The 24,192-nt window shown below is 40.1% G+C and overlaps 1 protein-coding gene across 1 annotated transcript in view; it reads right to left on the bottom strand.

The window, feature by feature from the left end:
• The window catches only part of LOC122805844 (C-type lectin-like), a 37,355-nt gene extending 16,455 nt beyond the window's left edge, over positions 1-20,900 (bottom strand). Inside the window, exons 1-4 of the mRNA XM_044076098.1 lie at positions 20,834-20,900; positions 20,683-20,734; positions 7,425-7,561; positions 4,170-4,316 (exon numbers count right to left, since the gene is read on the bottom strand). Of these exons, the coding sequence (XP_043932033.1) occupies positions 4,170-4,316; positions 7,425-7,561; positions 20,683-20,734 (336 nt within the window). The 5' untranslated portion in view covers positions 20,834-20,900. The remainder of the gene's footprint in view (positions 1-4,169; positions 4,317-7,424; positions 7,562-20,682; positions 20,735-20,833) is intronic.
• Positions 20,901-24,192: the final 3,292 nt, after the last annotated feature.

The raw sequence follows: 24,192 nt of genomic DNA, 5'->3' as shown, positions 1-24,192 counted from the left end.
CTACCTCCCCAAGGGTCACACCTCCCTGCATTCCCACAACCCCTCCAATCTCATCCCTCCCTCTCACTACCCTGCTAATAACCCGATCACCAAAAGAACTCATCCTACCCTCTGCCACCCTAAAGCACCCACAACAAAGGACAATCTTAAATTACTAATTAAACTCCAAAAATTACTTGATTACTTGAAAAAATCCATCACAAAAGATGGTGATATCCACCCCAACCCAGGCCCTAATAATGACCTAGGCCCTAACTCCCTGAAAGCAGCCAGAAGCTCAGCGGGCTCCCTCCTTATGCTTCATCTCAATCTAAGAAGTATCAATAACAAGGTTCACAACTTGCATGCTATGCTTGCAACCCATTCCCCTGACATCATGTGTCTATCGGAAACATGGCTCAAACCTAGTACTAAGGATGAAGAAATTATCCCACCTGGGTATAACATCCTTAGGGCCGATCGAATAACTAGAAAGGGTAGGGGAATAGCTGTCATGTTCAAGAACTCTTTGAACATCACAATGAATCCACTCCAACCTCCAAAAGTCCCTAACCTAGAACTGATTGCCCTAAAGCTATGCCTAAACAACCAAAAAAGTATTAATCTCATAGTAATTTATTTACCACCAGGGAAAAATGTTGAAATCCTAGAACAACTCTTAGTTGGTTTGCTACCAACTATCCCCAAGAAACCATAATACTAGGGGACGTTAATATTGATTGGTCCCTCTACTCCGTACACTCAAATCCTCTCCCCATCAACTTACATGGCTTCTCCCAAAATATTCTATCTCCCACTAGAATTGGAAATGCTCAACAAAAGGAGAGCATCATTGACTGGATTCTTACTAACAAGGATACAAATAACTATACCGCAGGGACCCTTCCCAACGACCTTAGTGACCACCTTATTACCTTCATTATAAAACACAAATGTCCGACTACAAACCCCCCCCCCACTAACCAGACTAGTTAGGAACAGTAAGAATTTTGTCCCAGACCAATTTCTTGCAGACCTCAAAGCATGTAATTGGTCCATCCTAAAAACTCTACCCTTAGATGAGAGTGTGTCATACTTTAATGACACTTTCCTCAAGATACTTGACTCTCACGCTCCTAAGCGACTTACTAGAACTAAGGAACGTATTGCACCTTGGCTAACAAAAGATACTAAAACCAAAATTAAACTCCGAGACCAGGCCTGGAACAAATGGAGAACTACAAAACCCCCCTAGATCGCATCAAGTTTCTACAGCTTAGAAACTCAACCAAAGCAGCCGTTATGTCTGATAAAAAACAATATTTCTGTCACCTCCAAGATAAACACCAGCATAACCCTAAAAAATTCTGGGCTGGATTCAATCACTTCCTTCATCCAGGTAAATCTACCACCCCCACCCCTGAGAAACTCATGGGTAAAGATCCAGGAGAAATAGCCAACACTTTTAATTCTTTTTTTACTGAGACCATCCAGTCCCTCGCCAGTCAGCTTACTTCTTCTCCCTCGGCTGTAACCTTAACTAAAGACCCAACTCAATCCTCCTTTAACCTACAACCAACATCTACCTCCTATATTCGTACCCTCTTGAAAAAACTCAAACCAACCACCCTAGCAGCTGACTTACTCCCAGCCAAATACTTACAAATAGCATCTGACGCCATAGCCTACCCCATTTCAATCTTGATCAACCGGACCATTTCTGAAGCTTCTATTCCCTCAATCTGGAAAATCTCTTATATCATCCCTCTCCATAAAGGAGGGTCCTCCACTGACACATCTAACTACAGACCCATAGCTATACTGTCTCCACTAGCCAAGATCATGGAACGCTGCGTTCACAAGCAACTCATTAGCCATCTTACTCGAAACAACCTCCTGTCTAACACCCAGCACGGCTTTCGTCATCATAGCACAACCACTGCTCTCCTCTCCTTTGTTGACTCAGTCAACCACAACCGCAATAATAAATTAATATCCTCTGCGCTCTTTCTCGACCTATCGAAAGCCTTCGACATGGTCAATCACCAACAGTTGCTCCACACACTGGAAACCTTTCATCTTAGCAAATCAACCATAAGTTGGTTTAACGCCTACCTCTCTTGTAGAAAACAGGCGGTTCAGTGGCAAAACAGGCTATCAGACCTACTCCCCACTAATATCGGTGTTCCCCAAGGATCTATTCTCGGTCCCCTTCTTTTTTCCGTCTTTATAAATGGTCTACACTCTATCATTCCCAAAGCCACCTGTATTCAATATGCAGATGACTCCACCCTGATCTGCTCTGACGTCTCTCTCGCCAAACTCCAAGTCACAACCCAAAACTGCTTTACCATAGTCGAAAAATGGTTCTCAGAACTAAAACTCTTACTTAACCCAACCAAAACCAAATTACTTCTATTTTTCCCCACTCCAACTACCTCCCAAGGAAAAGAACCTCCTAATACCAACAACCCAACCTTCCATGTGTCCTCCAACAATGGGACCATAATCGAACCTGTTTCGCACACCAAACTACTAGGGGTGACCATAGACCACAAGCTTAAATTTGATACGCATGTCAGCCTGACCATTAAGTCGGTAAACAAGAAACTCGGGTCCATGTATAGAATAAAGAACTTCTTAACCCCGTACACCAAACTAACTATCGCCCGGACCCACCTCCTCTCCACACTCCTTTATGCCTCCCCGATATTCTCCTTCCTTAACAAGAGAGAGCTCAATAAACTATCTACAACCTATAACCATATAGCCAGATTCATAACAGGAATGCCCTATCGCACCCATCACTGCCTAAATCTAAGGACACTGGAATGGTTAGAATTGCCCAACATTCTCAAACTCAACCAACTCACTGAGGCATTTAAAACAATCAACCATCCAGACGAAACCCCCTCACTGAACAAAATACTTACCCCCTACTCCAACCTTACGTCCCTCAGGTCATCCAAAGGTCTACAAGTGCAGACCATTAAATCTAACAACTCGGGAGGTGAAGCTCTCTATGCCAATTCCATTGGTAAATCCTGGAATGCCCTCCCAAACAACCTAAGACTCATGACCTCTCTTCACCAATTCAAAAAACATCTCAAAGAACTCCTAAAGTCCCAATGGCTATGCCCTTGCTCTAATCCAAACTAATAGCAAACGTCCCAGGCCCACCCAGGCCCACCTAAGCCTCTACTCAACCCAAAACCTTAAGGGTCCACAATGTAGCCATGTTAGACCATCTACATAAGTCTGTACCTCTTTTAAACAATATGTATAACCTACTTGTTTGCTTTATTTGCCTATGAATGTAATAATAATTACTTGTTCTGCTGATGTTTTTGTTTATGTACCTCTGTTCTTTGGAGCTTTTCTCCCCGGGCCTCTACTGAAAATGGACATGTATCCAGCTAGACTAGCCCGGTCAACAAATGTAAAATAAAATAAAATAAAATAAATTCCCTATGAACCTAAAAAAGGACAATATGCAAACCTTGTTATTCTTTCATTTAGGTATGTATCTTTGCATGTTAGTCGTCAGTCTGATATCTGGGTAATGTCCTCTAGGCCTACATATCCGTTTGTATTAATTTGTTCTAACTGAAGTGTAATATCATCCATATCTCTTGATTGTACAGAATTTTGCAGAATGTTGAGATTTTGCCTCATATTTTTGGCCCATCCCTCTTAAAATATGCAGTTTTCTGGCAAATCATTGAAGACCACAGTCACTGAATAATGACAGCCATTTGAGTCTGACTTCATATTCTTCCGACAATGCATGTGAATGCAAAACCTGCTTTTCTAGCAACCTTCTATGTTGAAAATTGCAATTTTTAAAATTTGACCCTGTTTTTCAGGCTTTGTCCCCCATTATTTTTAGCTTTCTCTACAGCTCTTGTGCTAAAATATTGAGAAGTATGAACATGACCAGTATAAAAAATTTGTTTTTTTGGACTTAGACTCTAATAGTTCTGTGTTGCTTGCTCAAAGACTTTTAACCTGTGGATGTTAGGCCATAATTCTGCAAATTGCCTAGGATTTATCCTTGTCAAATCAGCATAAGACCACCAAATAATTTTGCTGCTTTGTTCCACACCCGGATAGCATCTCCTAAACAGTCCATTTAATCGACAGTTTCCCCTTTAACCACATGTACCTGGAAGAAGAGCAGTGTTAAGTACCTTAAATGTGTCGTGGGCTCCGATCCAGTATGCCTGCCCTTTTCTGTAATCATTTGGTTTTCCCATCAAGGTAAAAATGAACTGATTTTCCTCTTGGCTATGGACAGAGGCCAGGTGAGCTCCATTGAAATGATCTTGGCAGTGGGCCTAGGGAGAAAGAGAACAACAGCATTATTTCTATTGTTACAAAAACAAAAAAATATTCAGTGAAGGAAAATATCATCACATTTTTAACATTCTTGGAAGCATCTTTAGAATATGTTTTACTTTCTCAGAAATTTGTCAAAGCTATTTTAAAGTTAGTTGTGTAGTTAATAGCTGAAGTCTTCAAAGAGAGCTTTGACATGGGATTTGGTTGAACTTCTTTGCTAAATATGCTTACTAGGGTTTTATTTATTCTATGAAGGTACTGATGCACATGTTTTATAGGAAAGGCAATGATACATTTTTCATTTTCACTACTCTGGGAAGCAAAAAGTGGGTAGAAAGTAGTTCATGTTTAAATTCCATACTTGTATGTATGTGGTTCCTGGCTGCTCCGTAATGATTATTAAACAAGGTAACTTTCAAAATGACATCTATATTGTCATTCCACAAAACATGTAACTGAATGTATAAGTCAAAACTCTGTTTTCATTGATTTAAATTTAGTATGCTTTGTGCCATAAACTATGCAATAGTTAGCATTGCGAGGGCTGTGCCCCCCACCCTTGTTATATATATTATTACCTCCAGCAGTTCTGAAAAAAAAATGTAATAAATGTGACTGAGCAGGTAAAAGAAGTTCACTTACTTACCCATTCTGTTAAAATGCTTAAAAATGTCATCAAAAGTTTCTGCAGACCATCGATGACACATCAAATAATATCTTTCCTGGGTATATGATCGTGTTCACCTCAAATGTTCAATCAGAACCTGTGACAAAAAATGTTTCCTTTCCACATCAACCCTTCAAGCTGTCAGTGAATCTCTATGTCTTCCTTTTCTACCCCAGATGGATGTACTAGGATTTTCACAAATAGAGATACCCTGTTTACTACTGATGTCCACAGACTGATGTTCCCTCTTTTTCACACCCTACATTAACCTGTCCGGTCATTTTCTCCCACATATACAGTCATATGAACTATTGGCTGCCTTTTGCATGGACTACCTCACTCTGTCTAAGGTCAGCTGCATACTGTCTCCAGGCTTACTTTGCACCCCCCTTAATAAAATTTCTCAGTACTAATATGGCACTGTACAGTCATTTTCTCCTCCTCTCTCCCTTCCCACTCCATCTACTTATTACAGAATCCTCAGTATCAACATTCCACTGATGACACCACACCTGTCCTAATCTCCCCCTTAGCAGTGTTTTGGTTATTCTTGCAATGGAATATCCAGCACTGACAGCCAAAAGTCACCAAGTCACTCCTTCCTCTTGCATTCAAATATTTTGCCCTGTAATCTGCACATCTACACTGCTTCCCTACTCTCTAAACCATGTTACTATCTTATACATTATCTACTTTCCCCATCCTCTAGTTTCCATTTTCTTCATTCCATGCCAGTGTGGGAGATTTTGTTTGGGTGGGAGACAAGGATCCAGTCCAGTATGGAGTCTGGGGGTTATTTTTATTAGGTCTGGTTATAGCATTTGTGAGTTGAGTGAAATTACATAGATTGATTGAAATGGTGGGGTTATTGGCAGAAATTTTGTTCCAGTCAATGTTCACATCTCCTAGGATGTATGTCTCAAACTTGATATTATATGAGGTCCATAGAAGAATTTCCTCAAGTGTGTTAATGTTGTTTCCAGGGGGGATATAGAGGGCTATAACACAAATGCTTTTCTGGTTATTTAGTTTGAGATTTCTTATGACTAGTTCAGCGTTGTTGAATAGTGGAATAGGATTTTGCTAGGGAGTGATGGAGAGAAGGCTAGAGTAGATTAAGGCTACTCCTCCACCCTGCTGTTTTAGATGGTCTTGTCTAAGTACTTGAAGCCCAGGGGGTAGTATTTCAGAGTCTGAAATGTTGGTTTTTAGCCATGTCTTAGAGACAGCTGCTATGTCAGGTTGGGTATGGAATAGTCAGGCATGGAAGTGGGGCTAATTTGTTTCTTAGACTCTGGATATTGATGGTCAAGATCTTGAGGTATTTAGGGTTGGTAGTATTGGTGGTAATGGGGGGAGATGGATTGCTGCTGGTACTAGGTCCTGGGTTGGGTGTATGTCTCCTGCTAGGCATAGGCAGTTAAATGGGAATGAGATCAGGGGTTTGGATTTGCTCCTAGAGTTTGGTGGGAGGTACAATAGTGCTTTGGGAATATGATGTTTCATTGAGGAGGATAGGAGTTTTAGTTTAAAGCAGAGAAGTGGGTTTGGAAGCACTAGGGATGAGGATATAGTGTGGAAATAAGATGTGTCAGAGTTATGATGTGTGTTAGGGGTGATGGTGGGGTGAAGAGGGTATAGGAAAGAAGGAGGTAGTCTGTAAGAGGAATAGGAGGTAGCATGGTATAGAGGTATTAGGAGTAGTAGGCTAAGGGAAAGGATGAGAATGGTTTGAAGAGACATGTGATTTAAGTATAATGGAATATTTGGGGGTTAGGTATTGAGGATGTACTAGAATTATTGGTGACAGTGTAGGAGGGAGGAGTATGGGAGTGTATCTAGAGCTTTAAGGATTAAGGATGGGGGAGGTGTGACAGAGTATTGGAGGATGGGAGGGGGTAGTGAGGAGATGAGAGTGGATTGGGTGAGATGGGGAGGAGACTTATGGCAGTCACAGCTTCAGTTAGTCCCTTAGACTATTGTGAGCATAACAGCATATGTAACAGTAAACAGTTTCTGTAGTAAAAGCAATCACTACGTCAGTTACATAACTTAGAGTAGACCTTCTTTACATTATTCTGTTTATACCATTGTACTTTTCTGATATTCTGTATCTTTGGACTTACTAAACTACTTGTTTGTAATCACTTGTGGAGCTTTTCTTCCAGTGTTTTTGCCCAGTTGGACTAACCTGGTCAACACATGTCAACTAAATAAAATAAATAAACGTAGAATCTACATATTTTTTATCACTTTTTGTGCACTGCTATTTGTTTATTTAATGTTCTTTCTGTCTTTTGACTACTTGTGTACACATGAAGTAAATGATAGCAGAATTATGGTAAATTTGGGAACACCCTGTTAGAATGATCAGTGTAAAGCTCCTACAAAAGGAGTGCTATGGCTGTAAAAAATGCAAGTACAAGATGGGTCATACCTCTGCATTGGGCCATGTCATTTTGGTCATCACTGGTTTATAACAGGCACCTCTGTACTGGAACCAGGTGTCAGGACAATCCCCCTGTACACACAAGCAGGTCTCCTTGGCACCAACAGGAACCTTCTGTGCATTGCCTAGTGTTAAAAAATGCAGCAAATGTAAGAATATATATGTAACCACAACTTCTTTTAATTTATATTAATATTTTTTGCACCTAATCACCTGTGTTGAGGTGTCTTTGTAAGGAACATAGACCATTCAGTGATCATAATTACAAAATAATAGTGAGAACTCTAAGAAATTGATGAGCATTGGAGTAAATACTGTCCTAACCAACAGGAAAACTTCTAGACAAACAATCTTTGCAAAAAAATGCACTGACACACTGACTGAGCTGTTAAATCTTAGTAGCTTTAACAAAACCATTTTTATGTTGTGATCCTGTGTGAGCACACAATGACAAAAATACAACTAGACAAGCTTAGAGACAAAATATGTTTTGTTTTCAACCAGAACAACATAAACCTTCTGTAATTACTGTAAATTTGCATTTTCTTCTTCTCATACATACATAGAATGACACTACACTGTGGTAAGTTTTACATACTTCTGTGAATCAACCATTTATTATTTTTTAGAATTTTAGAATGTTGGGGTCTCTGGGATTAAAATATAATAAACTTAAATCTGAGAAATTTTACTTGTCTTCTTAGCTGCGAAAAATACCCACCTGGCTATACAGAAGGCTTGATTGTGTGTGATCCTCTGAACAGCTAATTTCCTTCCTTCTGTGAGAAGGGAAAATTCAAAGGTTCTTTGTTCGTAGTTATATACTATGCTAACAACCAACTGGGCCTTTATAAGCCTATCCGTGCAATCCAATCCAGTCATGTCCCTGTGTCATCATGGGTGTTTATTAGGAGGTGGTATGTTGGGAAGTTTCTAGAGGTTATGTTGGAAGGGATATGTTAGTTTGGGCATGACTGTCTGCCTCTGTCTATCAGAAACATAGGGACCAAACCCAAGATGAATTTCCAATTACTCATCTATTGATCAAGGTTACGCTTAAATTGGGTTAGGGATGGACTCTACGTCACATGGATGGGGAACCTGTTCCAAAGCATGGGGATCCTATGAGACACATATATGTTTCGTCAACATGTCTTAATTATGTCACAAGTAAAATTTAAATGCTTGAATCTAGTGGTTCTGATGCTGTTCGTTTTGTGGATATGCAAAAGGTCCATCATGGCTGGATTCAAGGATGCCCTGTATGCCAGGCATAGTTCGTCTCTTAGTAACCTGTAAGAGACAGAATATAGGGCTTTAAGGCAATCCATGAAGGACAATGTGTTTATAACCTTGGTTCTTCTGGTAAGGAAACTCTGTGGGAGTTCCAGCTGTTGCACATGTCTGGTCGGGTGCATGCCGAAGAGGACATTATACTCAACGATGGGTTTTGTAAGGGCCAAATAAAGCAGCATTATGACTTACTTGGACCTGGATCTCATGCCCTTTCTTAAAAGATGGGCTACATAGAATGATTTTCTTACTACCTTGGCCACATATTAGTCAAAGGCCAGATTACTGCCTACATATGTTCACAGATTCCTGAATACTGGGTCAACTCTTAGGTGTGTCTTATTGATGGAATAATTAAGCCTGGTGGCAGTTCTCCCAAAGGCACTATAATACATTTCTTGGCATTGTATTTTAGTCTGTGACTTTGGCACCAGTCATTTATCGTGTTAGACCCTCTTGTAAGATGTTGGTGTCATGGGGGGAATCTATGACAGCTCTCGGTTTGCAGTCAGCTGGGAAGGAACTTGGTCAGACAAAGGCCTTTGACATCAGCGTTTAGCTCCGAGTAGTAGATGCCAAATAGGAGCGGTCCCAGCACGGAGCCCTGAGGTACCCAGCTGGTGACTGTTTTTAGTGGAGGTGGTAGCACCAATCCTAACTTTTGGGGTCTTGTTTGTGAGTCAGGCTGGCAATCCATCAAGTTATATAGGGGTTTATGTGCTTTAAGTTCTGTTCTTAAACATAAGTTAGAAGCTGCTGAAATATTACTGAACAAGGGCATTGCTTTCTTACATGAGATTTCTGTCTGATACACAGAGTGATGTACATCAGACCTATATCTGCTCCCAAGAAGGTAAGTTTGATATTCCAACCTGCAACCTATCCTCCAAAGGGTATAGAGCTCATGATCTTACCACATCTCACACATGTCCTTGCCACATCTCACATATGACCTTACTACATCTCACGTATGATCTTACCATATCTCACATAAGGTAATTGGGGTGGGATGTAATGAGAATGATTTTTAATCGGGAGCTGAAAAGAGATTACGCTGTTATATACCGCATTTAAAGGCTCAGAATCATCAGCACTGCATACCAGAGACAAGGTCACTGGTTAGTTCTGTACTTAATTAAATTATTATATAGCAACAACTCATGATTGCCTTAACTTTCAGAACTCAACATTAAATCTCTGTTGGTAATAACAGTGCAAAGCAGTACTAAGTGATGCAGAACAGACAAGGTGAAACACCTAACATCCTACAATTTCCTGGAAATATTACCTGTCAGAACTTTTGAGTAATGACAGACAGAATGATGCAACAAAGAAACATAAATGAGAAAATAACAGATCTGGGGCCTCTCTCTAAACTGTCCAAACTTTTACAGAATGTCTCAATTTTTGCCTTCCTATTCCATTCCTCATTTAATCTATGTTTTTCTGGCAAATCATTAAGGACTGAAGTTACTAAGGTTCATACTTTGTAGCGTTCAAAAAAATGCATACTAATGCAAAACCTACTATTCTAATAACATTCAAAGTTTATAAGGGCAACATTTAAAATGTGTCCCCGATTTTGGACATTGTACTGTCATTATTTTTGGCTTTGTCCAGAGTTCTTATGGTAAGAGTTTGATGGTATGTGGGGAACAAGTGGGGATGTTGCCCTTAATGACATCAACTACTGCAGGATTACACTTCTCAGAAGAATAGATGGGACTCGGATGTAAAACTAATGTATCTGGCCACTGGTAAAACTCATCATGATGGATGCATTGACAACATGCAACTAAGTTACTGTGAGTATAAGTAATACCAAGCTATAAAGTCGTAAGCCAGAATCTCAAATGACATCACCAGTTTTTGAGGTGTGCCTTTTGGGAAGCAGCAACTTGTAAAATAGAAAACACAGAGAATGGTCTTACAGTTTGCAGGTATCATTTATCGAGCAGCATTACACAACTTAAAAACAGAAGCAGGATTTATAGATATGTTTATGAAAAGCTGCATTTTTATGTTTTGAACATTTCTATGAAAAAAAAGATTAAAATGCAGTAACAAAAGTTATAGGTCTACAACTAGATACATGTGAATTAATGAGTATTGAACCACTCGTACATTGCAGTGTTGCTATAGCTAATCTAAAGAAGTTATGTTTGACATCTAAATAAGTTATGTTTGACATTCCAACCTAAAACCTATCCTCCTTGGGGTACAGAACTCATGATCTTACCAAATCTCACATGTGACCTTACCACATCTCACATATGACCTTACCACTTCCCACATATGACCTTTCCACATCTCACATATGACCTTGTCACATCTCAAATATGACCTTACCATATCTCCCCAAGTCCTCTTTCCTGTAAAAATCACAACGCTGTCTTTTTATGGGATGGAAATTAAAAGCCTCATACTTTGTCAGTAAACAGAAAACACCTATAAAGCTGATGAACTGCTAAAGAAGCAAATGCCTTATGGACATCTTAGACATTGAACCTGATGGCAGAATATTGGATGCACGAGGCAAAAGCCCCTTGTACAGACAAAATCAACTTCCTTCCAAAAACAAATACAAAACAATTGAAGCCAAGAAAAGCAAAACAAGTGCAAAAATAAATTTAGGTTGCTGCATTTCTGTACATAATATATTTACTTCAAGACAGAAACAATGACTTCTCAAAAGAATATATGCACGTAATATGTATATGTGTATATCTATATGGGAAAATGTAATTTGTTCAGGTGTTGATTTGGTAGAGATCTGTTAAGTCAACAAAATTTGGTCAACTAGGGAGGTTAACATAATGGTTAAAATGTTTACCTTACAGACACAAGGTTCAGGGTTTGATTATCACATGGGATAATTAGCTAGGCTTAAAATGACTCACAAGGGCAATTAGCCTAGTACTAAATTGTAGATTTGGTGAGCCTGGTGTCACTTATCAGCCATTATCTTTACTTCATGATTCTTTAAGTGATGACTTAGGGTTAGAGTTTCTCTGCTTTCTTTTTGTTTGTTCTCTCACTCATTTTGTTGTATGTCCTTTTTGGGGTGTGTGTGCAAGTACTGTGTTTTCTGACATTTTTTTCTACCATATTAGCCAACAAAGCCTTTGGTGTTGACATCAGGGTGAAGATGCTTGCCTCTCAATTGCAAAGTACAGGGTTTCATTCTAACCTATCAAGAGAAAGGTGCTAGGCTTTAAATGCCCTACAAGGGCAACTACCCTAGTATTTACCAGTCATCAAAAGATGTAGGATTTGGTATTTACCTAACTAGGCATATCCAACAAATGGAACGTCCACAGAGGTTCCTCACTAAAATAATACAGGGCATAAGTAAAATGTCCTATGCCGACTGGCTCAAGGCCCTGTCCCTCTATTCTGTTTCCTACAGGCTGTTGAAGAGAGATCTACGCCTGGCATACAGGGGATTGTCAGACCCCACTCTGATGAACCCTCTGCATATCCACAAAACAAACAGCACCAGAATTAACCATTCTAAAGTCTTAAACCTTGCCTGTGATATAACTAGGACCTGGTGGAGGGACAGGTATGTATCACAGAGACTACCCCCATCTCTGGAACAGGCTCCCCATCCATGTGAAGCAGAGTTCCTCCCTAACCCAATTCAAGTGTAACTTAGACAATTGGATTGGGAACAGGAAATTCATCTCCGGCTTGGCACCTATGTCTCTAATGGTTTACTATCAAAAGGTTGAAATTCATATGGTCGACAGTCATAACGTCGAAAGTCATTACACTGAATGTTCAAAATACTGAAAAAAAATGTCAAAGTTTAAATGGTTGAAAAAAACCTGCAGCGCTGACAGTAGTGTTTTTGCAGGGGGGCAAGCCTCTCTGCACCCCCCCACACCCCCTGCTACTTATATATTACAACTCAGAGATTGCACAACAGTGCTGACAAGGGTATATCCTTGCCCTGTTGTCAACATGATGTCAGTAGGTAATTTGCATGCACTTCCTGTCGACCAAATGAACAACTTAATATTCATGTGTCGACCATATGGGTTGATCAAATGAAAGTTAGACCATATGAATTTCACCCTTTTGATAGTAAACTGTCTCTAATAGACAAAGGCAACCTGTAAATGGATCATAACCCAGGCCCCTGCTTGTAAATGTTTCATCTTCCAAGCCTCTACTGACACTTATCAAGGGTATCAGAACTTGTCAGAGATTTGGGATGCATGGCTAGGCTTAAAAAGGCCCCTGTGGTCATTAGCGTTGTAAACACCTATGAACCTATGACTAAGCAGATGGTCAATAGATATGCAAGATCTAACAATATTTGGGGTAGGGGAATATGCCCTTTCACCGATATTGTTCAGTCCCGAAGTTAGTTTATATAATTTGAAGGAGGTGCAGAGACACAGTCTGCCCGCTGCAAAAAACATTATTTTTTTCATTACTGTTTAGGTTTTATTTTTGCATGTATGTGAGGCTATTGCTTGGTGCACGTGTAGTAGAGTGTTGATGTTGTAATGTTGTAAATATTGGCATTTGGGTTGTTCAGTGATACACAGTACACTCAGTATATAAAATATGGCAGTATCTACTAGCTCAGCAATTCAGACAAGAATATTGTAATCTCAATTCTATAATAATTATGTTTATGCCAGTCTCAAGAACTGGGAAAAGTTTTCTGGACTATATACAACAACACTATCCAAAACACAGTTTGCTTTTCTAAACAATAGTCTGCTAGTCTGTATAGCGTTCTTGCTTTCATACTGCCATATTAAGGGGGAATGTTGTAAACTAAGTTAATAAAACAGGCAGTTTTATTCAGCTTAAAATAAATTCACTATACCTCCTCTCTAATCTCTGGACAGCCAGAGAACAATCCCACCATAAAACGTTTCACATGGTAAACCCTAGCCCTAGCTGTTGTATGGACAATGTAAATTTATATATTAATTTTTATGCAGATTTTTAGCTGCACCAGAAAATGCTATTAATCATCAAGTTCTGACCAGCATTAAACCATCCAACTGTCAGCAGCCACATTTAGGAATGTCACAAAACTGTCTTGCATGCTGCCATTTTGTTACTGATAATTTCTAAATTTCATTGAAGTTTTTTTTTTTTTTTTTGCAATCTGGAAGGTGTGAAATTGGGCTGTTACTAGATATTTAGCCAACCAAATATTCTGTGTTAACATCTCAGTAGAAGACAGCACTGTAAATTGTAACTCTTCCTTCATTTATTGCACTGTTCTGACTATTTTGCTACTTGTGTATATCTGCTACCCTTAAACTAAAACAAAAAAACAAAAAAATCTTGCTTTTTTCCCACTCTCTGAAATTTAAGAAAGTTCAGTTACAGATTTGCTGTTCTGAACTGTTTGTAAGTTTCTTGGAGGTCAGTGCTTGCTTGGGCTAAAGGGAAGTATCTGTGTTCACCAGTGGCAGTGGTTAACACTGAGCAGCCTGCCTGTCCCTGTAGGAGTGGTTACTACCTAGAAGCTGTAGTTTTATTGGCCATTTTGGGTCAATTCCAAACTCCTTGATCTCTCTCTCTCTTAAAACTGTGCAACTCTCTTTTTGTGCGGTCTTGCACACAGAGCAGCGTCGGGCAGCGCCGCTTAAACAGGTTTAAAGTATTCCCGGCTCCACAAAGTCTGCTCTTCACTTTTTCCCTTAGAACTGCTATAAATCTCAAAATAAGCACTCTATTTTCATTCTAAAGCCCTGCACTTGCTCGTACAAGTAATCTCATAGGTAAACACTAATAAACTTAAGCACTACATCCTCTTATACTCCTTTTAACCACTTGCTCCCTATTGGTTCTTTATAATCATTCAATAAGTAGTTCCCTATATTATTCAGGCATGTCCAAAGGTCAGTTTTGGGTTTATTCTCCAGTCCAGCTGGTGAATCTGGGAATCTTGAGGCAATGTTACAACTGCCTTATGTATACAGACCACCCTCTCCTCCTCCCAACAACCTCAAATATATGTGAGAGATGCAACTATATAGCCAAACTGGAGGCTAAGCTCTCTCAACCCAGTACTGGCACAGCCTGTCAGGAGGAGAAGGTAACCACACACACCACAAATCTAGTCTCACATAGACCTATCACATCAGCAAGCCAAACACATAAACACACAAAAACATACTCGGAAGCTCTAAATAAAAATCTGCCTAAGCAGCAGAGACCTCCAAAGCAGACATCCAAGCAACCCCTACCACGAAACAATACCCACATAGCACATAGCTCACAAAGTCAGTGTGCCACACAGTCACAGCCCTCAAGGCTAAACAACACACCTAATACACTTGTAATAGGTGACTCTATTGTCAGACACACTGACGTCCCACTCACCAGGCTGAACAAGGAGAAGGTCACTGTAAGCTGCCTGTCGGGTGCCAGGATCCGCCACATAACACAAGCACTCAGGTCACTCCAAAGCAAGTACAAATATGACTCTGTCATTGTCCATGCTGGTGTGAATGACCTGAGACGCACCTCCCTGGACTACATGAAAAAAGACATAGAGGAGCTCTTTGATCATGTAGTCCAGGCCGGTATGACCCTGACCTTGAGTAGCATCTTACCCTCACCAAGAATGATGCCACAGTATAAAGACAAAATGATCAATTTTAACAATTGGCTAAAGTATTGGTGTCATTCAAAGGGGATCCAGTGTCTGTCAGCCTGGGATGCCATGCTTGCCAAGCCACGTTGCTTCACTAGGGACGGCTTTCACCTGTCACCTCTGGGTTTTCGAATACTGGCAAAGGCTCTTGCCTCCCCCATAGTGCATGTTTTAGGCAAGGCTCAAAAGACATACCCACCTCCATAGACAACACAAAGAAAAAAAACCTAAGGGTAATGCTGCTCAACGCCAGAAGTCTAAACCTCAAGATGCACGCACTCGAGACTCTCCTCAGTATGGTGAATATCGATATCTGTGCAGTAACAGAAACCTGGTTCAAGGCTCCCGAGAGCACCCCAGCACTAACAGGTTATACTTCATACCATGCTTTCCAGCCCCAAAACTCGGACCGAACCACAAAAGGAGGGGGAGTATCCATATTTATCAAAGATACCCACACCTCCAGGTTAGTGGCACTGCACGAAGCATCCAAGACCATCCATGTGCAACTAACAGTGGGCAAAACTGCCTTTCAGTTTGTAGCCTGCTACAGATCACCCTCCCAAACACAGGAACCTCACTCAACTTTCCTGAGAACACTGGAGAATATGAAGGTCTCTCCAAACACCATTATATTGGGTGACTTCAACTACCCAAACATTGATTGGGAAAACTACTCAAGCCCAAACACCCTCGCCCAACGGTTCCTGGAATTTATAAACTCAAATGCTATGGAACAACTGGTCACCACTCCCACTAGAGGGGAAAACATATTGGATCTGGTCATCACCAGCATGGGGTCTCTATGTTCCACACCAGAGGTATACCCCTCATTGGTAAGATCAGACCATAAACTAATCTCACTGGACATCCATATTCCATCCCCACCCCTAGCCAAGGAAACCACAGTGAAGAACTTCTCAAAAGCAAACTTCACACTTCTCAAAACTGAGGTGGAATCCTTCAAAGCCCCCGGGCCAGTGGAAAATACGGCCCAAAAAGCAGAATCCTTTACAAAAGCATTCTATGGACACCTACAGGAATGCATGGAGCATGCTATCCCAAATAAAACCAAGACTCACTCCTACAAAGGCAGGAGACCTGTCTGGTGGACCCCAGCCATAAATAAGCTATACAACAGAAGGAGAAAGCTACTACATGATAGAGAAAAATCCCAAAAAGGGAAGGCGTCTCTGATCAGTACTAGCAAGAAACTACGATCCCTCATAAAATCATCTAAGGCCAGCTTCGAAAGAAAAATTGCACAAGACACTAAAGATAATCGCAAGGCCTTCTTTAGATATGTCAGAAACCTGGGAGGTAACTCACAGATATGATCTGAGTTAGTGCAAAATGACAAAAAATACACTGAACCCACAGACATTGCCAACATCCTGTCAGAAAAGTTCAGTGCAAACTTCTCCCCCCCTTCGCCCCCAAAAGAGCAAATGTCTATCCCAACGGAGTGTAGCCTTCCTGAGATCACAGATGCACATGTGAGAGCTGCCCTCTCCAAAGCAAAAAACACAGCATCAATGGGACCAGATGGTGTCCTGGGCTGCATCTTACACGAGCTCCAAGAAGAACTAAACCCTCATATAAAGTCACTGTTCAATCTCAGCCTTACTACAGGATATGTACCCAAGGAATGGCATACAGCAACAGTGGTCCCACTCCACAAAGGCGGTGCCACAACAGACCCCAGAAACTATCGCCCTATAAGCCTGACTAGCCTGGTCTGCAAAGCTATGGAGTGTATCATCATGGAAATCATAAACAAAAACATTGGGAAACTCCAGACACTGGATCCTACCCAATTTGAACTTTGTTAAGGGCAGATTTTGCCTCTTGAACCTGGTCGACATCTTTGAAACAGTTACCAAAGCCATAGATGAAGGGAAGGTAGTCCACACAGCCTACCTGGACCTCACAAAAGCCTTCGACACAATACCCCACTCTGGCATCATAAATAAGCTCACCAGCTTAAATATCAACCCCTATGTCACAAGATGGGTTGCAAACTGGCTCAGGGATAGAACCCACATGGTCAGAATAGCAGGTGCCATGTCAGACTCTAAACCAGTTACAAGTGGGGTCCCACAAGGCTCAGTCCTGGGACCTCTCTTGTTCGGTATATATTTCTCAGAGGTACAGGCTAACACGGGTGGACTATGGCTGACCAAGTTTGCAGATGACTGCAAACTGGGTGCTGTAATCGACTCTCCGGCTGACACAAGCATCCTCCAAAAGGGTCTCACAAAGACGGATAACTGGTGCCAGAGCAATGGCCTAAAGCTAAATGCCAAAAAGTGCATAGTCACCCCCTTTGGGAAAAACAAAGTGACAAAAATTACCACATAGGTGGTAATCCATTAAGTACGAAAGAAGTAATTAGGGACTTGGGGACCCAATTAGATAGCAATATCTCCTTTGACAATCACGTTGCTAAAGTGGTTAGAAAGACCTTCTATATAGCCCACCTTATCATGAAAGGATTCACATCTAGATCAAGAGAGGTTATTGTGCCCCTCTACTCATCACTTATCAGGCCCATAATTGAATACAATGCCTTATTTGGGGTGTACCTTACCCGACACCTGCAGCAATGGAAAGACCCCAAAAGTACCTCACCAAGAGGATCAAGGGGCTCAAACAGATGCCCTATGCAGCTCGGCTAAAGAAACTCCAGCTCTACTCAGTTGCGTACCGCCTACTCAGAGGTGATCTGTGTCTGATGTATAAAGCCATGTCCAACCCAGAATTAATGGGCATGCTTCACTTCAGGAAATCCAAATCCCTTAGAGCTACACACTCCAGGGACTTGAACCTCTGCACAGAAATAAATAGGACATGCTGGAGGGACAGATTCATATCCCAGAGTCTCCCCTCACTCTGGAACAAAATCCCAATCCATGTTAGGCAGAGCCCCTCACTGACCCTCTTCAAGAGAAATCTTAACGAGTGGATGGGAGATCGTAAGTTTACAAAAACAACCAAAATTAGTCTTAAAAAAGACTAAAAACCAGAAGAAACAACACGAATTCCCCACGAATCAGTTTAATGTAGAAATCAGTCTTAGCGCCTCGGCCACAACAGCCTTCCAAGAGTCTTAGATCATAAGTTTACCCCTGGGATCTCTTCTGTGTCCCTGCTTGACAGAGGTACAGTAAACTAACCTTAAAAGGGCTACCTTCTGTGACCTACTATACAGAGGCACAGTCAACTAATCTAAAAGGGTGGCGAAAGCCAAACACACTCTGGCTAGGCTTATAAATGCCCTAGGGCAGATAGCCTAGTATCAACCTATGAACAATGGGCCTATTTTACAGAAGTTCTTCCTGTCTTCTATACTAAAATGATTACATACACATTTCTGGCTCAAACGTAATACTCTGGATAAGAACAAAAAGTAGGTTCAAAAATATAGATTGTGTATTACTTTTCGACATCTAAATGTCATCATTTTAGTGCAAATGTTTTAGTCATCCGTGTTTATCTGCAATGATATTTTTATCAAGTAGATTATTTAAAACTATAAGAATTCCTATGAATACCTTTATAAATGTATAGTGTGCTTGTGTTTACTTAAATGTTGTATTAAACACACTATTTACTATTTTGTTAAAATCGCCACTAGCATGACAACTCTCAAAAAGAAGCAGCGTTTATTTAGTCATCAAAACAAACAGACCAGTTTGAACCTGTTAAAGTTTTTGCCTACTCCAAAGGTACATATACATGCAGGGTTGTCGTGGCTCCTGTTGCAGTACTGTATTTCTGTCTTCACTGAACATCAGCTGCCAACTTTCTATCCACATGACCAGCCTTTCCAAATCCTTCCCTAGACTTTTCCATCCTTGTCCTTTCTTTGTGTCAGAAACAAAAACCAGGGACTGACTCAATGGTTAACCTTCACTGTACAAACAATAGCAACAATGTTCTCAAAAAAGTTCAGTGAAGGAAACACTCGACCAAGTAAAAACCGCACATAATAAAATGAATAAAGTGACGGCCTTAGGTCAACTGGTGCCCTAAGCAAAAGAGCTCCATGGCGCCCCCTACAACTCCATCTGGTGCCCCTATTCTGGTCTACCTACACCAAATAAATACTAGAAAAGTGCCCCTGCTACAGCGGTGCCCTAGGCGGCCGCCTAGTTGGCCTATGCCTAAGGCCGGCTATGTTTAATGGCTGACAAAGCTTTTGGACAACATCCTTCATGAGTGTGTAACAAACAATTAAAAACCACCATTTTCTACACATCAAAATTAATTAATTAACATCACATGACACATCTTCAACAGGATATATATATATATATATATATATATATATATATATATATATATATATATATATATATATATATAACACATTTTCAGGTTTATTCTTAAAAAATAATAGTTTTCATTTTTTTTCTAAATCATCTGTTTTCTTTTCAGCACCGATTTAATACTAACCGTGGTATTCAACCCTGGCTTGGTGTCAGCCTGCAGCATTAATATCCACTAAATAAATTCAATTGAATGCTTTATCATTTCACTTACTTAAGACTTCTAACTTTAAAGTTTCTAATGAGTTTGCACTATACCCCCTTTGACAAAATTCATTAACCATATAATTCAACTGTTCCTTATATATCTGTCCTCATTATTATTCAGTCTACTGGCACGTAAGAGCTGGCTTTTCACTACACCTTTAAATATATGGTCGGCATACTAGTCTTGTGAGTGGACTTGTTTACCTTGGTACAGTCTGAGTAACACTCGCACAAGGAAATGAAAAGAGAGTGGACTGATGACCAGTGTTAAACACTTTGTGTCGCGGATATTAAAGCTGTTTCTAGGTTTTCTGATTCTCAGAATTTAAAAGATCAGTTTCAAGTCTAGAATAGTGATAATTACCAGAGAGACAGCCTCTGTGTGACATCATAGCTTTTATCTGGGGAGTACATGGCAGATATTAGTGTAACACGTTTGTCATAAGAGGCCATACTGTTTAAGATGTTCAGTAAAACTGTGCTCAAGTAGCATACAGAATCATCTAGTATCTAATGGTATAATAACAGGTTCTGCTCAATACACCATTACATGTTCCCTTTTTTCTAGCATAACAAAACCTTTATACTTTACAGATTTTGGTACACTCCCACTAAGCAAACCTAGTGCACCTAGCTTAAAGTCTCTGTGACAGAAATGTAAACATATAAGAACAATCACAAAAATAATATCATTTATGTATTTTTTCAAATACTAAGTAGTAACTTCTTTACCTCTTTTATTTTTCAGTTTTATATGGAAGGAAAATTCTTTGTATCTTACCCAAAACGATGAAGGCAGACATGGATGCCAACAACGGCAACAACCAAGCCATCTATAGAAAGCAACACAACAAGGTAAAAACTAAAATGTAACTAAAATCACAGGAATCTTTTTTCTTATATCAGTCCTTCAACATCTCCTGCATATTTACCTTGTATCTGTTCAGTAAAAATAGAGTGAAGCCGCAAGCGCTTGTCAGTTTGAGATGTGATGCATACAGCTAAAATCTTGCCTTTATATTCATAAGAATCTGTGACCTACCACTCAATCTGTTTATAGATAATTTGCATAATCTAACCAGGATTTCTTAATTTTAGAAAATGAATGGGTGTGTGGTAGTTTGGACAAACTGATTAGAGGTAAGGGATGAAGCTGTTGTGAAACTGACCACCTCAGGGTGAGATCAGGTCAGCAGCAGATACAGGCTTCAGTGCTTTAAAATGTTCACAATTTATTTTTGCTCCATGGTTTATTTTTCTACCTGACTGATTTGCTACTTGACCATTTTATTTTTAGTATTATTTTTAGAGACCTGTGTTTTACAGCGGTGACCACACTGATGTTTGTGCAACTGTGGACAGAACAGGAATGTAACTCTTTTAATTTCCCCATTTTCTGTCTGATGTCACTCCATTTCAGGAAAATGTTAACCACTGGGATTAAATTGCTTATGTGAGATGATTGCCAGTTTACAGTACATGTCATACTATCTCTCAGCATTGAAACAGCCATTTCCATACCTAAAGGGAAGCAATGCTTTAGGACAGACCTCCACCCCAGAGGAAAATAGCATTTCCATTTTTTTTGCCACCCAGAATCTGCTTACGCCCTTCCTTGCTGTCATATATGAGAGGCTTTATTGTAGGTAAGCTGAAGAATTTGGGGGGATATTTTTTTTTCATAAACCACATATCATTAATTTGTGCAGGCCTTGGTAAGCACCTAAGGGTTGGGAATGTAATGGGTATAGTGTGGGGAACATCACTTATACCAGTGACATACCGATAGCCCCATAAAGCAGCCCTGCTCTCTGCTTGCAACTAAACACCTGTTATTATGTCCTGATCTTCACCAGAGATTCATAGGTGGGACAACCTGAGATATACATACTTTCTTCCCACAGGAAAAGTGAAGCCGGCAAAAGCCTCATCATTTCAGGCTGCTAGGTGAAGCTGCAGCATCAATAATGCAGACAGATGTCCTATCCCTATGCCAGTAGGCCAGCAAGGAAGGCCATGTTTAATGAGATGACTTACCTTTCTTTTTCCCCACCTCACTCTGCTCCCTATTACAAAACAAGCAGTTTTGCCTGAGAGAGTGGGCATTACAGGAAAATAATAGAGTACCCAGGGGTGTTGTGAGGCCAGAAGCCACAGACAGAGGACCTCCCCATCCTTTGAAGCATGCTGGTTATTTCCCTGTAATGTCCAACATGCAGGGCATTATTGCTCTTTAATGGGCTACCTGTGGATATGGTTTTGATATGCAGTTTGCTTTATTAACATATACATTATTTGTAGGATTTTGATGCAAAATGGTTTCTCTGCCACAATCATTTTAAAACAGGCTGCATCACAACAGTCAGACAATTCTGAAAGTTTACTTATTTATGTAGTGTGATTTTGATTGCTTATTTCACACAAACTTCTACACATGGTCATATACAAAAACATACACACACAAACAGACATACGCACAGAGACAGACAGAGAGACACACACAGTTTATGTTTTAAAGTGTTTTAGTAGTTCAAAATAAACAGTTTTGTGTTAAAGTGTTAAATAGTGGAAATCATAGGTATTTAAATGTATCAAGCTCACAGCAGATAATATTCAAAGCATATATGGTTAAAAAGCATGCAGGGTATTCCATTGCTTATCGAGGAAAGAACAGAAAGAAGAACAAGCATTCTACCATAAATTATATTCATATGGCTTTTTTGTCGTAATGAAAACTGTTGTTCCCAGTCCCTATACTAGTTAGCAAGTTAACAAAAAAGGTACCAGAATTCATTTCTTCTCCTCTTGTCATGCTGATTTCATACTGTCAGTAGGTGCTGGCGTTTTTCTATGGGCTCTCCCTGTATATTAATTCACCCCTTTTGAATTCTGAGTGACCAGTGGGGTTTTTGTAATTTTAGAAGCTCAGTTTCTAAAGTTTGTTAGCAGTCTAGTTGCAAACCGCCCTTTGACTGTGTTTACATTTGTGAGGCTGAAATGCAGAAAATTCTTAAATCATTCTCAGTAAAATTTCAGATGCAAGCTGGGACCATCCAATTGCACACTAGTCTGCTGAGTTCAAACACATATTCAGAAATCAGTTTGTAACATGCAAGACAGAGAAAAGACTGGAGCACAGTGCAATATATATATATATATATATATATATATATATATATATATATATATATATATATATATATATATATATATATATATATATATATACACACTAGCTTTCCTGTGTCCGATGATGCCTGTTGTAGGAGGAAGAGGTGCAGTTATAGGTTTGTAGGTTGCTACTAGGCAATGGGCCAGGTAATCCATTTATAGCCTAGCCACTAAATTCCCACTGGTGCACAAAACTAGTCACCCCCATCAAACAGGGATGATAGTTTTAGGCCTAGGGTAAATTTGTAGATTCCCATATATTCATCTAAATTAAATTGGAAGATAGTAAAAGAGTGCTTTACAATGCAAAAGTTGCTTTTTTTTCCCCAGATGTGGCAGGTGGGAGATTCTTTGAGATGCCTATTTTACCAACAAATCTTATATATGTTACAGTACTGATTTAGGTCCCCCGATCTTTGTATTTTTATTGCTGCCTGTTTTGAGGATATGCAGTAGATTGGACAGGATCATGTTGTCTACAGCTTGTCAGATGTAGGAGACAGAGGAGAGAGAGAACTTCTAGATGCCCTGGGTAAGTTAATTAGCTAATGTTGGAGAGTATTTTGGTGAGGAACCACTGCAGTTTCTTATATTGGGTTAGGTGCTTGGACAGGTACATGCCATAAGATGTATTTTATTCTAGTATGAGCCTAAAGAAGGATGGGAGTAGAAACTCTTAGCAACCAAATGAACAAGGTAGAAGGGTTTTCTAATGATGATGAGTATGTTAGTCACCAACATATCTAGCTCTTTAATGACTATGTTTGTTTTAATCTTCTCTTTCGGCTTTTCCCGTTAGGGGATGCCACAGCGGCTCATCTGTTTCCATTTCTTCCTGTCCTCTGCATCTTGCTCTGTCACACCAACCACATGCATGTCCTCTCTCACCACATCCATAAACCTTATCTTAGGCCTTCCTCTTTTCCTCTTACCTGGCAGATCCATCCTTAGCATCCTTTTCCCAATATACCCAGCATCCCTCCTCAGCACATGTCCAAACCAATGCAATCTCGCCTCTCTGACTTTGTTTTCAAACCGTCCAACCTGAGCTGACCCTCTAATATACTGATTCCTAATCCAGTCCATCCTTGTCACACCCAGTGCAAATCTTAACATCTTT

Source organism: Protopterus annectens, chromosome 7.part0 (genome assembly GCF_019279795.1).
Source record: "Protopterus annectens isolate FY-2018-M chromosome 7.part0, PAN1.0, whole genome shotgun sequence".
Classification (NCBI taxonomy): domain Eukaryota; kingdom Metazoa; phylum Chordata; order Ceratodontiformes; family Protopteridae; genus Protopterus; species Protopterus annectens.
This window is presented reverse-complemented; position numbering and strand designations above follow the sequence as displayed.